The sequence below is a fragment of the Chrysemys picta genome, chromosome 5 (assembly GCF_011386835.1).
Source record: "Chrysemys picta bellii isolate R12L10 chromosome 5, ASM1138683v2, whole genome shotgun sequence".
Classification (NCBI taxonomy): Eukaryota; Metazoa; Chordata; order Testudines; family Emydidae; genus Chrysemys; species Chrysemys picta.
In genome coordinates, this window is record NC_088795.1 from 109767798 (window position 1) to 109780399 (window position 12602).

A 12602-nucleotide genomic window follows, 5' to 3' on the forward strand; every position below is an offset into this window, starting at 1 on the left:
TGCAGTTTAAGCCCATTGCTTCTTGTTCTATCCTTAGAGACTAAGCTGAACAAGTTTTCTCCCTCCTCCTTATGACACCCTTTTAGATACCTGAAAACTGCTATCATGTCCCTTCTTAGTCTTCTCTTTTCCAAACTAAACAAACCCAATTCTTTCAGCCTTCCTTCATAGGTCATGTTCTCAAGACCTTTAATCATTCTTGTTGCTCTTCGCTGGACCCTCTCCAATTTCTCCACATCTTTCTTGAAATGCGGTGCCCAGAACTGGACACAATACTCCAGCTGAGGCCTAACCAGCGCAGAGTAGAGTGGAAGAATGACTTCTCATGTCTTGCTCACAACATACCTGTTAATACATCCCAGAATCATGTTTGGTTTTTTTGCAACAGCATCACACTGTTGACTCATATTTAGCTTGTGGTCCACTATAACCCCTAGATCCCTTTCTGCCGTACTCCTTCCTAGACAGTCTCTTCCCATTCTGTATGTGTGAAACTGATTTTTCCTTCCTAAGTGGAGCACTTTGCATTTGTCTTTGTTAAACTTCATCCTGTTTACCTCAGACCATTTCTCCAATTTGTCCAGATCATTTTGAATTATGACCCTGTCCTCCAAAGCAGTTGCAATCCCTCCCAGTTTGGTATCATCGGCAAACTTAATAAGCGTACTTTCTATGCCAATATCTAAGTTGTTAATGAAGATATTGAACAGAGCCAGTCCCAAAACAGACCCCTGTGGAACCCCACTTGTTATGCCTTTCCAGCAGGATTGGGAACCATTGATAACAACTCTCTGAGTACGGTTATCCAGCCAGTTATGCACCCACCTTATAGTAGCCCCATCTAAGTTGTATTTGCCTAGTTTATCGATAAGAATATCATGCGAGACTGTATCAAATGCCTTATTAAAGTCTAGGTATACCACATCCACAGCTTCTCCCTTATCCACAAGACTCATTATCTTATCAAAGTAAGCTATCAGATTGGTTTGACACGATTTGTTCTTTACAAATCCATGCTGGCTATTCCCTATCACCTTACCACCTTCCAAGTGTTTGCAGATGATTTCCTTAATTACTTGTTCCATTATCTTCCCTGGCACAGAAGTTAAACTAACTGGTCTGTAGTTTCCTGGGTTGTTTTTATTTCCCTTTTTATAGATGGGCACTATATTTGCCCTTTTCTAGTCTTCTGGAATCTCTCCCGTCTCCCACGATTTTCCAAAGATAATAGCTAGATGCTCAGATACCTCCTCTATTAGCTCCTTGAGTATTCTAGGATGCATTTCATCAGGCCCTGGTGACTTGCAGGCATTTAACTTTTCTAAGTGATTTTTAACTCGTTCTTTTTTTATTTTATCTGCTTAATCTACTCCCTTCCCATTAGCATTCACTATGTTAGGCATTCCTTCAGACTTCTCGGTGAAGACCGAAACAAAGAAGTCATTAAGCATCTCTGCCATTTCCAAGTTTCCTGGTCCTGTTTCTCCCTCTTCACTGAGCCTACCTGGTCTTTGGTCTTCCTCTTGCTTCTAATGTATTGATAAAAAGTCTTCTTGTTTCCCTTTATTCCTGTAGCTAGTTTGAGCTCATTTTGTCCCTTTGCCTTTCTAATCTTGCCCCTGCATTCCTGTGTTGTTTGCCTTTATTCATCCTTTGTAATCTGTCCTACTTTCCATTTTTTATATGACTCCTTTTTATTTTTTAGATCATGCAAGATCTTGTGGTTAAGCCAAGGTGGTCTTTTGCCACATTTTCTATCTTTCCTAACCAGTGGAATAGCTTGCTTTTGGGCCCTTAATAGTGTCCCTTTGAAAAACTGCCAACTCTCCTCAGTTGTTTTTCCCCTCAGTCTTGATTCCCATGGGACCTTACCTATCAGCTCCCTGAGCTTACCAAAATCTGCCTTCCTAAAATCCATTGTCTCTATTTTGCTGTTCTCCCTTCTACCCTTCCTTAGAATTGCAAACTCTATGATTTCATGATCACTTTCACCCAAGCTGCCTTCTACTTTCAAATTCTCAGCGAGTTCCTCCCTATTTGTTAAAATCAAATCTAGAACAGCTTCCCCCCTAGTAGCTTTTTCAACCTTCTGAAATAAAAAGTTGTCTGCAATGCAGTCCAAGAATTTGTTGGATAGTCTGTGCCCCGCTGTGTTATTTTCCCAACATATATTTGGATAGTTGAAGTCCCCCATCACCACCAAATCTTGGGCTTTGGATGATTTTGTTAGTATTGCAGACATTGCTGAGTTTTAACTATTGCTACATGCTTACTTTTTAACGGCAACTGCTGTAGTAAGCAGAAACATAGTGGGTGATGTTCCATTAACAGAGGGGATGGAATGCTGTAGATGGAAGATTCTATGGCAGACAAGAGTAAAAGGGAGAAAAATTGAGGGTAGTGACAGCACAGCGATAGAGGAGAGAGCAGAGAACAATCATTAAAGAGAAGGGGATAGAAGCTTAGTAAAAATGTGCAGGGATGTGAGATCCTGAGCTCATGAAAGAAAAGGAGAGGAGTCAGCAAAGTTAAGAATCAGTGAGAATGCAAAACAGACAGAAATTACCAGTAAAGATAAGTGAGCACTTGTTTCTCTCTCTCTATGGTGAGGACATATGAAGGATGTGAAGTGCTGCCAGACCTCTCTTTTGTTTAAACACTGAAACTATTTATTTCAAATAGGGTCTGCTCCCCTCTTGATATCTTGGAGACAAGATTTTAGTAGTTAGTAGAGCTGGAAGAATAGTGCAAAAATAATTAAGAAAAATTGCCAATAGCCATTTAAAATAAGAGTGAAAAATGGACAAACTAGATACAATGGTCTGCAACTAGAGAAAATAGGAGTCATGGATGACTCATTAGGTTAGATGCCTGAGTGACAAGGATAATGGTGATTTGTTAACAGTGACAAAGAAAAATAAGGAGTTCAGTTTGGGGCATATTAAGTTTACTATCAGACATATATACACACAGTTCAGGAAAGCACTTAAGCATATGCTTAACTTTAAGCTAGTACTTAAGTAACATTAACTTCCATGGGACTTAAACACCTGCTTAAGTGCTTTCCTAAATCAGTATCTGAGAGGGGAATGAAAAGGTAAATTTGCAAGGGACAGTAGTTGAACCCATTTGACTGAATAAGAGCATTCTAAGAAAGAGTATAGAACAAATAAGAAGAGTAGAAAGAGAAGTTAAGAGTAACACAAAATATCTGATCGGTTCCACTTTTAACAGTAAGATACCATACTGTTAACTGAGGGGGAATGTAATAGCGTGCTTACATATATGTGTACACACCATAACTGAATAATTATAATCTTATTTGTCCCACCTTGCCCTAATCCACATCTCCTAATGTTTGTTACTCTCATACACTGAGTCATATCTAAAATTAGTCTGCAAACTCTGTTTCCTTATTAATTAAAAGAAAGCTTTTAGTAAAGAATCTTTTTGTTTTGTTTTACTTTAACTTTACATTCACCCAATAGAACACAAATCAGAACTTGGTCCTGGCCACAGCTGGGAGCCCTTTTTGTTCTTGTCAGCATTCACAGCTCTGCATTGCTGTGTGCAACAGGAGATTTTGAACTCTCCAGCTGCACCCAGCACTCTTACATAAGAATAGCAGCTGCTCTATAAGACCTCTTGGTTAGGGACCTATCTTTGTATTTGTTATGTAAACACCTGTCACACTGAGGGGAAGGGGGGGGAGGTGTGCATAAATAAGTGCTGCCAACTCTTATCATTTTTAAAAATGTCCCAGTAGTTCATGATTTTCTTAAAGTCCCAGCTGCTGAAGGAAAGTGATTAGGTGAAAATCTCAATTTTCATTTAGAATGAAAGTACATTTCTAGTTCTCATGGTTGCAGAGAAAAGTTTGAAAGCATAACCTGAGTACACCCAAAAGGCCCAGAAACCAGAAGACATAACAAGAAACCAAAATGCACTTTTTAAAAGCCCACTGATTTTTTTTGAATTCTATTTTTATAATGCCTGGGGTTGGCAATATTGACTCTCTGTGCCTCAATTCCCCTATCTGTAAAATAGGGATAATAGTGCTTCTCTACCACACAAGGATGTTGTGAGCATAAATACATTGAGGCTTCTGAGGTAATCGTTACTGTGGTAATAGAGGCCACATAAGTACCTAACATAGATAATACACTTTGTCTCTGTTGCCATTCAAACAACAAGCACAGTGTTGTAGATGATGCCCCTTCAACAAGAGAGGATGGAAGATCAGAACCAGCATGAGAGTGAGTGATTGAAATGTGGAAAGGCAGTGTGGTTAAAAAAAAAAAAAGGAAGCAGCTGAAAGAGAAGGTAAGTGGAAGAACAGGTCCTGATCACACCATGAGTAGGACTCCCTAGTGATTTCAATGAGGGGACCTGCTTAAAATGTGATTGCACAATATGGCCCAGTGACACAAATCAAGCTGAGCAAATGAAAGGTCTGGAACAAAGAGAAACCAACAGAATGACATACATAGCTCTGGTCTACACTACAAATATATGTTGGTATAACTGCATTGATCTGGGGTATAGACCTGTGAGACCAGGTCTACACCATAAACTTACATGGGTATAACCACGTTGCTCAGAGGTGTGAAAAATCCACACACCTGAATGACGTAGTTATACAAACCTTAACCTTGGTGTAGACAGTGCTATGTTGATGGGAGGGCTTCTCCAGTTAACAAAGCTATGGCCTCTCACAGAGGTGGATTAACTACTCTCCCTGTTGGCATAGTAGTGTCTTCACTGTAGTGTTGCATTGGTGCAGCTTCACCTTTGTAGCATTTTAAGTGTAGACCTGCCCTGAGTGATACAGCTATACCCACCAAACTGCAGATGTACACTGCGCTATGCTGACAGGAAGGTTTCTCCCATTGACATAGTTACCACCTCTCGGGGAGGTGGAGTACCTACGCCGACAGGGATAGCCCCTTCACTAAGCGGTACAAACAATGGTGTAGCTGCACGGCTAGAAGCATAGACAGGGCTGAGAATGAAAATGAAACTCTGCAATGCCCCCTGAAAAGATGAGTGAGCTGATTCTCTCACTGCCCTGAGCAGGTGGAAGGGTTTAATTAATGTTACTTTAGTACCCCAGAGACAGTTCATCTTAAGCAGTAAGGAGTTGACAGGTGCAGGGGGGTGATGCCAGGACTGAAGCACCTGTGGAGGAAGGAAAGTCTTTGCGTTGGAACACAGGATTGGGAGTCACAACGTCGGGGTCCCCCCCCTTAACTCTGCCCCGCACTGCGTGCAGCTGAGCTCGGGCGAGTCGCGCTCCCTTTGCTCCGGGGCAATGGTGCTCCCCAGCAGAGGGCTCTGAGGGGCTGCGCTGGTCAGCAAGGGCAGGGAGGCAGCATACACCGGGAAGGCGCTGGCACGATGGCCTGGGTGCCCCGCCCGGGCCACCACTCCGAACCACAAACCCGCTGGGTCAACGCCGGCGCCTCCAGCTGCCAGCGACCCCATCACTCCTGCCCTGGCCACTCGCTTCCCGTCGCCTCCGCTGCCGCTGCAGCGCCACTCCGCCTGCCGCGGCTTCCAACCAGCAAGCGCGCCTGCGCAGCAGCTGCCAGGCGCCTGCGCGTTGGCCGCGAGAGAGGAACAGTGCTGCTGGACCTTTGGGCTGCAGCGCCGTCGGCTGAGGGCGGTGCTGTGACTCCCGCTGTGGCCCTGGCGCGGTGGGAGCTGCCCGAAGCCCGCTCCGCGCCCCGCAAAGCGAGGGGGGGAAGCGGCGGCAGCGGCTCCAGCACCACATGGCGGCGGCATTAGCAACACAAACGCCGCCTCCGGCCCCGCCCCCGGGGCGCTCACGGCCGCTCTAGGCCGCGGGGAACAGCGACTCCCGGCCCGGAGACTCCTCCTCCTCCCGCGGCGCCTTCGGAGTCTCCGAACGGGCGCTGCGCTCCCCGCCATGCCGCGCCCGGGCCGCTGCCCCTCGTCCCGGCTGCTGCCCGCGCTGCTCTTCCTCGCCTTGCTCGGCGGCGGCGGTGCCTCGCTGCCGCCGGGATGCAAACAAGACGGCCGCCCCAGGAGCCCCGGCAGGTCCCCGGCCGAGGGGAAGATGGTCTGCAGCAGCCTGGAGCTCGTTCGAGTCCTGCCGCCCGACGCGCTGCCCAACAGGACGGTCACCCTGTAAGTACCGGGGTGGGGGCGGGACGGGTAGGTGCACCCCGCTCCAGGCAGCTCCTGCCTGCGGGACTTGGGCCCGCCTCCGTCTGCAGGGCTGCGCTGGGACAGGGGGCTGCCCTGCCAAGTACTGCCATCGGCCTTAGTGCAACGTGTGCGGGGAGAAGTGGCCAAAGGCGAGTCTGCTCCTGCCCAGCCATTGCCCCCAGCCCCACCGAGCATGTAGTGGACGGTGCCTGGGGCCAGGAAAACACGCCCACTTGGGAGGTGGTGCAGAGGGGCACCTTTTGTTTTGGGATCCCTCCAAGCTTTGTTGTCTATTTTATTTCTAATATTTTTGCGCTTGTTTAGTTTCCTGGCGCTGGTTGTTGTTTTTAAGCAAAATATAGAAAGCTAGAACTAATATAGGTTATGGAGTTTATAAGAGTAGAACATCTCTCCTGGGATGTATCATCATCTCAGGAATAAATCAAAAGGAAAACAGAGGCTAATCTTACTCACCAGCTAGGAGGGAGTGTGGAGACAGTCTAGACTAGAGCAACTGGATGTGAACTAGCACTTAGGGGTTGGGCTGCAGTTGGGTGTCCTGCCCTCACAAATTTAAAGGGCCAGCTACTAACTAGACAAATATGCTGGGAAGCCTTCCTGAAAGAGGGTGTACCCACACTTGGGTGCTTATTAATCCCCATTCCGGTAGTTCTAGTGAGAACTTGTTTCTGTGGTGGAAGATGTGCAGAAGACTTCCTGATGTTTTCAGTGCTAGAGTTTAATACCAGGAACAAAATTCCTGTGTTTTGTCTTTTTTGCTAGAACAAGAATTAGATATTTGCTTTGGGTGTTAGTTTAAAGATTACTGCTAGTACCTTGTATTAAGTCATTTAACATGTTTTTTTTTAAGTTGTAGTGTGTATGCTAAGTAAAACATGTTTAATACTATTAGTGTGTTTTCTTTTCCTACTTGGCTTGATTTTTTAATTTAACAGAGATTTACAGCTAATGAAAAAGCATAGCCTAAAAAATGCCAGTTATTGTATTTGAGATTGTTGGAGAAAAAGCACAGAGTGCTAAGTATTTTATTCAACTTTGAACAAAAAACAAAACAAAACTTGAAGGCCCACAACTTCAGATTTATCCTAAATATAAACAAGTCTGCTAGAAGTTTCACAAGTAGATGGCACTACATGCTTACATTTTTTTAACAGTAGAATTTAAATGAAAATGGATGGCCTAATATTAAGCCAGTTTAAAAAATAAACAACAACCATTTTTATACTCTGGTTTCCTTGAGGTCTTAATAAAATCCATCTACGCCAGGATACTGTTGCCTGGAAGCTCCGAATCTGCAGCTGTTGTAGCTTGGATAGGATAACATGGTTTTGGAATTATTAGAATGTAAAGCCCCGCATACACTTTCATGTGCTCTGTGCATATGAAGTAGTCCCACTGATGTCAGGTGGACAACTCACATTTGTAAGTGTCTGTAGCATTAGGGCGTAGATCGTTCTTGTGTTTGAAGCATAGCCCTTGGAGAATAGGGGAAATGGTCTCATTCCAAGGCAAGTCGGATTTGCTGTAGCAAAAGGATGTGTGTCCCTGCAAGCCTCATGTTGCATTATGTGAGTGAGCTAAAAATGGATGTGATATCAAGAAGTCCATGAACATATAGTTGGAGATTGATATACTGGTAGTTACATCTTCTACTAGAACTTTGAAAAATCTACTCTCCAATGGCAAGTGGAAATCTTTCCTAGCAAACGTGGAGTCCTAAACCATCAGATTCTGCAGAATTTAACTTTTAATTTAAAAAAATGAATGTAATGTATTTTCCTCTGAGTGCGGAGAGACCACTTCAGTACCAACACTCATAGCTTTGCCCAGTAGTAGGAGCATGAAACTAACAGAAATCTGGTCAGTTTCACCTCTGTTATTCAGAACAGGGTGGACAGCAGTGACATTTTAAGTATGCTGTCAATGTCACACTGTTACTGCTTCTGGAAAGCTATCAGCAGCAGAGCCATGAACTACAACTATGGGAAAAGGGAGAAGGAAGAAAGGAAGGAAACAAACAAAAAACTGGGAGGATGGGAAGGTGAAAAGTATTGGAAACGCCCAGGAAGCTCTGGGGTGGAAGGTAGAGAAGAAACAAAACAGTACTTCTCCTTTCCAGCAGCTAGAGGCTACTGGAGCTACACATTCATCCAGCACCTACTAAGCAGAGACAGATGTGAAAAATAGTTCCAAGCAGGACCTGGGTACAGCACCATGGCAGAGATCCTCAGATCCATCTGCTTGCATTGAGAAGGGGTTGGGCTTCTCGCCAAGTTACCACTCCAGGACTTGAGGGTGGTCATATTTCTCTCTTTCATATCTACCTCTGGCAAATAGATGTCAGGTAAATTTTCAAGTACTGTTTACTACTATCACAGTTTTAGGACCTTAAGTAGTTCAGAAGAGAGAAAAAGGAGCATGAAAACATAATCGTCAAACTGATGGACTGCACACACGCACAGTTCAGAAGAATTACTTGATTCATTTTATGGTGCAGAATTTCTTCATTAGTCAGTGTATGTAAATAGAAAAGTTTGTAAATTGCTTTTGTTTTTAACTGGATTGAGGTTTATAATTCCTGTTGACAGTTGCTTTTCCTCTCTCGTCATATTTTCCCTCTATTTCATGTATACCCTAGTCTTTGTACATTGCATTTTTTATCACATGATCTTTAAATAGATAAAGTGTAAGGAAAAAATTGGCTTTCCATAACTTGTCTATTTCTAAAATGAGGATAATATCTACTACACAGATATGTTGTGAGGACTAATGTGTAATAGTGCTCTGAAGCCGGAAAAGATAAATATTTAAAAATCTTAGACTTGTGTTGAATTTAAAAACATTTTCTATAAGGCGGTTGCCACCATATTCTGTTATGGAATATACTTCTTGAAAGATATAGAACATTGTGTTTGTCATTTATGACCTACCATATCTTTTGAGAAGTCTGTTCCTTTATTATCTAAAACATTCTTCATGTTCACAATTGGTAAACTCAATAAAGGTACTGAAGGCTTCTGAAGTACATTGTTAAGCACCATGGATGCTGGAAATTGTGCCATAGAACCCTCACCTGCAATATTATCAGGTTTGATTAGTAATAGCTTAGGACTTGAACATACTTTGCTGGCAAATAGCATATTTTGAAGCTAACATACCACTTAATGGTTCATTGGGTGGATAGGGGAAAACTTAATGGAAGATTCCTCCTTGTGATTTGGGACAAAACTGTTCATTGATTCTCTTACTGAAAAAATCCCACAGGAATCTAGATGCAAGAGAACTTGTGTTATTCTGTAAACTTCAATTCTACTGAAAAGTGCCTTCAAAAAGGGGGTAGGAAGATTTTTTACTTCTTTATTATGTATAGGCTTGGCAGAAATCAATTTTTATTTTTTTATGATTTTGATGGATAATATCAATGTTAATTTAAATTGTTACAAATAAAAGTTTAAAATATTCATAGTTGCAGGAAATTATGTGATTGTCAGACTAATTATTTAATGACCGCATCTAATTTCTCAAGGAACCTTTTTTTTTTTACTTTGCCTATCTGTAAATTTTTATTATCGATGGAAATATTTTTTTCATCAGATTGGGTGCATATGACGAAACTGGTGTTTACCAACATTTACTGATAAAATCTAACACTTCCAAGCCTAATCATGTTTAATACAAGGCCTGAAAAGAGCTTTACATTTTTTATTAGAAATTGAAGTCTAGTCTGTCCAGTCGTCCAGGAAAAGCAGGATTATGACAGGGAACCTGGTAGGATTATAACATCAGATGCACCAAGCCAGTGAGAGAGGAAGCAATATTTTAGGAACATAGGATTTGCCAGACTGGATTAGATCAGTGGTCTATCTAGTTCAGTATTCTGTTTTAGCCACTACCAGATACTGTCAGAGGAAAGTACACAAGTCGAGAGTTATGGAGTAACCTACCCACAAAGAAAATTTCTTCCCAACCCCACTAGTTAGGAGCTGGTTTATGTCTTGAAGCATGTGGATTTCTCTTCCAGACCCTTGATTTATTAATTTTGCTTGTTTTTTAATCTTTGCTATTCTATCTCTGTTCTTATCTTTATAGCCAATCCTTCTTTGAATCACGCTAAGCTCTTTGCCTCCGTGATATATGGCATTCCACAGGCTAACCGTGTGCTGTATAGAAAAAGTACTTCCTTTCTATGTGGGTTAAACTTGCTGCTTTTCAGTTTCTTTGAATTTCCCCTTACTCCTATTATGGGAAAGATCAAATATTTATAAAAAGAAGAACAGGAGTACTTGTGGCACCTTAGAGACTAACAAATTTATTAGAGCATAAGCTTTCGTGGACTACAGCCCACTTCTTCGGATGCATATAGAATAGAATAGGTGCCACAAGTACTCCTGTTCTTCTTTTTGCGGATACAGACTAACACGGCTGCTACTCTGAAACCTGTCAAATATTTATAGTAATTCTACCTTCTCTATACTATTCAATATTTATTATATACCACATCCTTAAAAATCTTCGAGTTCTCCAGCAAAACCAGAAAATATAACTTGACATTCCTGTTACCTTCAAAATAAAATACAGCAGAAAAAAAATCTTTCTTTGTAGAAACATGACGGCCAAAAATAAGAGAGAAAGTGGGGTGCACACCATATCTTTTTCTTTGTTATGGTTGGGTAGAACTATAAGCTCAGCTGTTGTACCCTGATGATTATAGTGTCTGAGAATCAGTAAACAATTAAAAAAAAAATCTGGAAACAGGCACTGCTTTGGTATGCATAGCTCTTGTTTTATTTGTTTCCCACTCTCTTGCTTATGTTCAGAATTTACTGGGTTTATAATTCTTATCTTCAATTATCAAGCAACAAGGCTAAGGCATCACATCCAAATGGGCTTAGAATAAGGAGCATGTCAACTCAGCAGAACCTGTGAAAGTGTGTTTGCATGTGTTATATAATTTAACTTTTTGTCATAAAAAGCAATGGTAAACTAGAGAAAATAACCTCTTCCTGGCTGTTTTCAAGATTAACTTAGAGGGAAAACTAATACATTTTAAAATAATAGTTCCCTTTGAAACTTTATACTTGGTGTGAAGAAAAGTAAGATCACTAACAAATTAAAGAATTGTTTTTTGTTCTTTTCAGTTTCTGTGCTTTGTGCATTTGAGAACTGTTTGTGTCTTGTTAGTCCTTTCACTGTTTTCTCAGTATAGTCAATTGCTTTTTCTTCCTGTTTGTGTGGGTCTTTCACATAGCAAGATGAAGGATTTTTAAAAAAAAGTTAAGTGTTTTTAAAACCACAAAAACTGGTCTTGGGGTTTAAGGGCAGGTGTAGGGCCCCCTGAGGACCCGCAAGCAGGTTTCAGGGGCTCCGCCAAAATAAACCAGAGAGCAGGGGCGGCTTGCTGGGGCCCAGGGAAGATAGCTGAAGCCTGACCCCTGCCACCCAGGGTTGAAACCAAAGACTGAGCAATTTAGCTTCGCAGAGCCACCTGTGGTGTCAGGCCGGAGATAGCCCTGCTTGCTATCCCCTAATGCCAGACCTGGCTTTTAATCTACTGAATGTGGAGAAAAACAGTAGATGTGGTACAGGTGGGCCAGGGAATTTTTGTAGCATGGAGGGTGGCGGGGGGGCTCAAAAAGAAAAAGGTTGCAAACCCCTGGATTAGGGGATTGCCAGAGAGATAAGTGATTTGAAAATTGGTCACTGTCATGTAGATGGGCTTCATTTTAACTGGATGAAAAAAGCGGCATAGTAGCTTTTAATTTAATCTAAACTCTTTTTACTGTAGGAACTTTACAATCACTGATTGATATGAAAGTAGTATACTAGGTTTATACTGAGAGTTTAATATTCTTGATAACTCCCAGTTTTGACAACAGAATGAGAAGTAATCCTCATAATAGGACATTTGTATGCAGTTCTCAACATATTCAGAGAAGTTAGTCCTGAATTAGAGTAGTGAACTGTACAAAAGCATAGTGTGTAACTTGTCACAATTCAATTAATAAACTTTTCTCTTGAAACCATTTACTACAGTTGATTTGGGGACAAGGCAGGCAAAAAATGGAGGGGAGATTGAAGGAAGGAAAACTCCAAGAACTTTTAGATGAACTCTATTTGTGGCTATTGATCAGGCTCTTGAATATTTCTTCCTTCTCCTTAGACTGGTGGTAGCTGTTGCAGTTGTTGGCAGGGTTGGCAAATTCATTCAACTAATCAGTTGCACTGACATCCATTCTTTCTCTTGTGACAATTCCAAAGGGTAGTAAACAATGGTACAGTCTTTCTTAGTTCATAATGGTTTTTTTTCAGGAATATTTAAGTTTAATTTTTTAGTTGGAGTCTAGAAAGACAACTGCCTAGCTAGATGTTTTAAACTGATGGCTATAAAACAAATCTGGTTTCTCTTTTTT

General features: G+C 41.9%; 2 protein-coding genes across 9 annotated transcripts in view; one reads left to right on the top strand and one right to left on the bottom strand.

Annotated features, from left to right (window-relative positions):
* Positions 1 to 6726, bottom strand: part of LOC101946141 (cytosolic beta-glucosidase) — a 92145-nt gene extending 85419 nt beyond the window's left edge. For 2 of the 3 annotated variants that reach the window (XM_042855422.2, XM_005303446.5), the window contains exon 1: positions 6646 to 6692. The gene's annotated coding sequence lies outside the window, so the exon portion shown is untranslated. Of the gene's footprint in view, positions 1 to 6645 lie in introns of all 3 variants that reach the window. The other variant, XM_065597021.1, reaches the window with a different exon arrangement.
* ADGRA3 (adhesion G protein-coupled receptor A3) overlaps positions 1 to 12602 on the top strand; it is a 182385-nt gene that overhangs the window by 61938 nt on the left and 107845 nt on the right. For 2 of the 6 annotated variants that reach the window (XM_042855417.2, XM_042855419.2), the window contains exon 1: positions 5582 to 6150. The exons of 1 other annotated variant lie outside the window; for it this stretch is intronic. In XM_042855417.2, coding sequence (XP_042711351.2) covers positions 5930 to 6150 — 221 coding nt within the window. In that variant the 5' untranslated portion in view covers positions 5582 to 5929. Of the gene's footprint in view, positions 1 to 5581; positions 6151 to 12602 lie in introns of those variants that run through there. 3 more of the 6 variants (XM_042855416.2, XM_008166238.4, XM_065597020.1) reach the window with 2 other exon arrangements.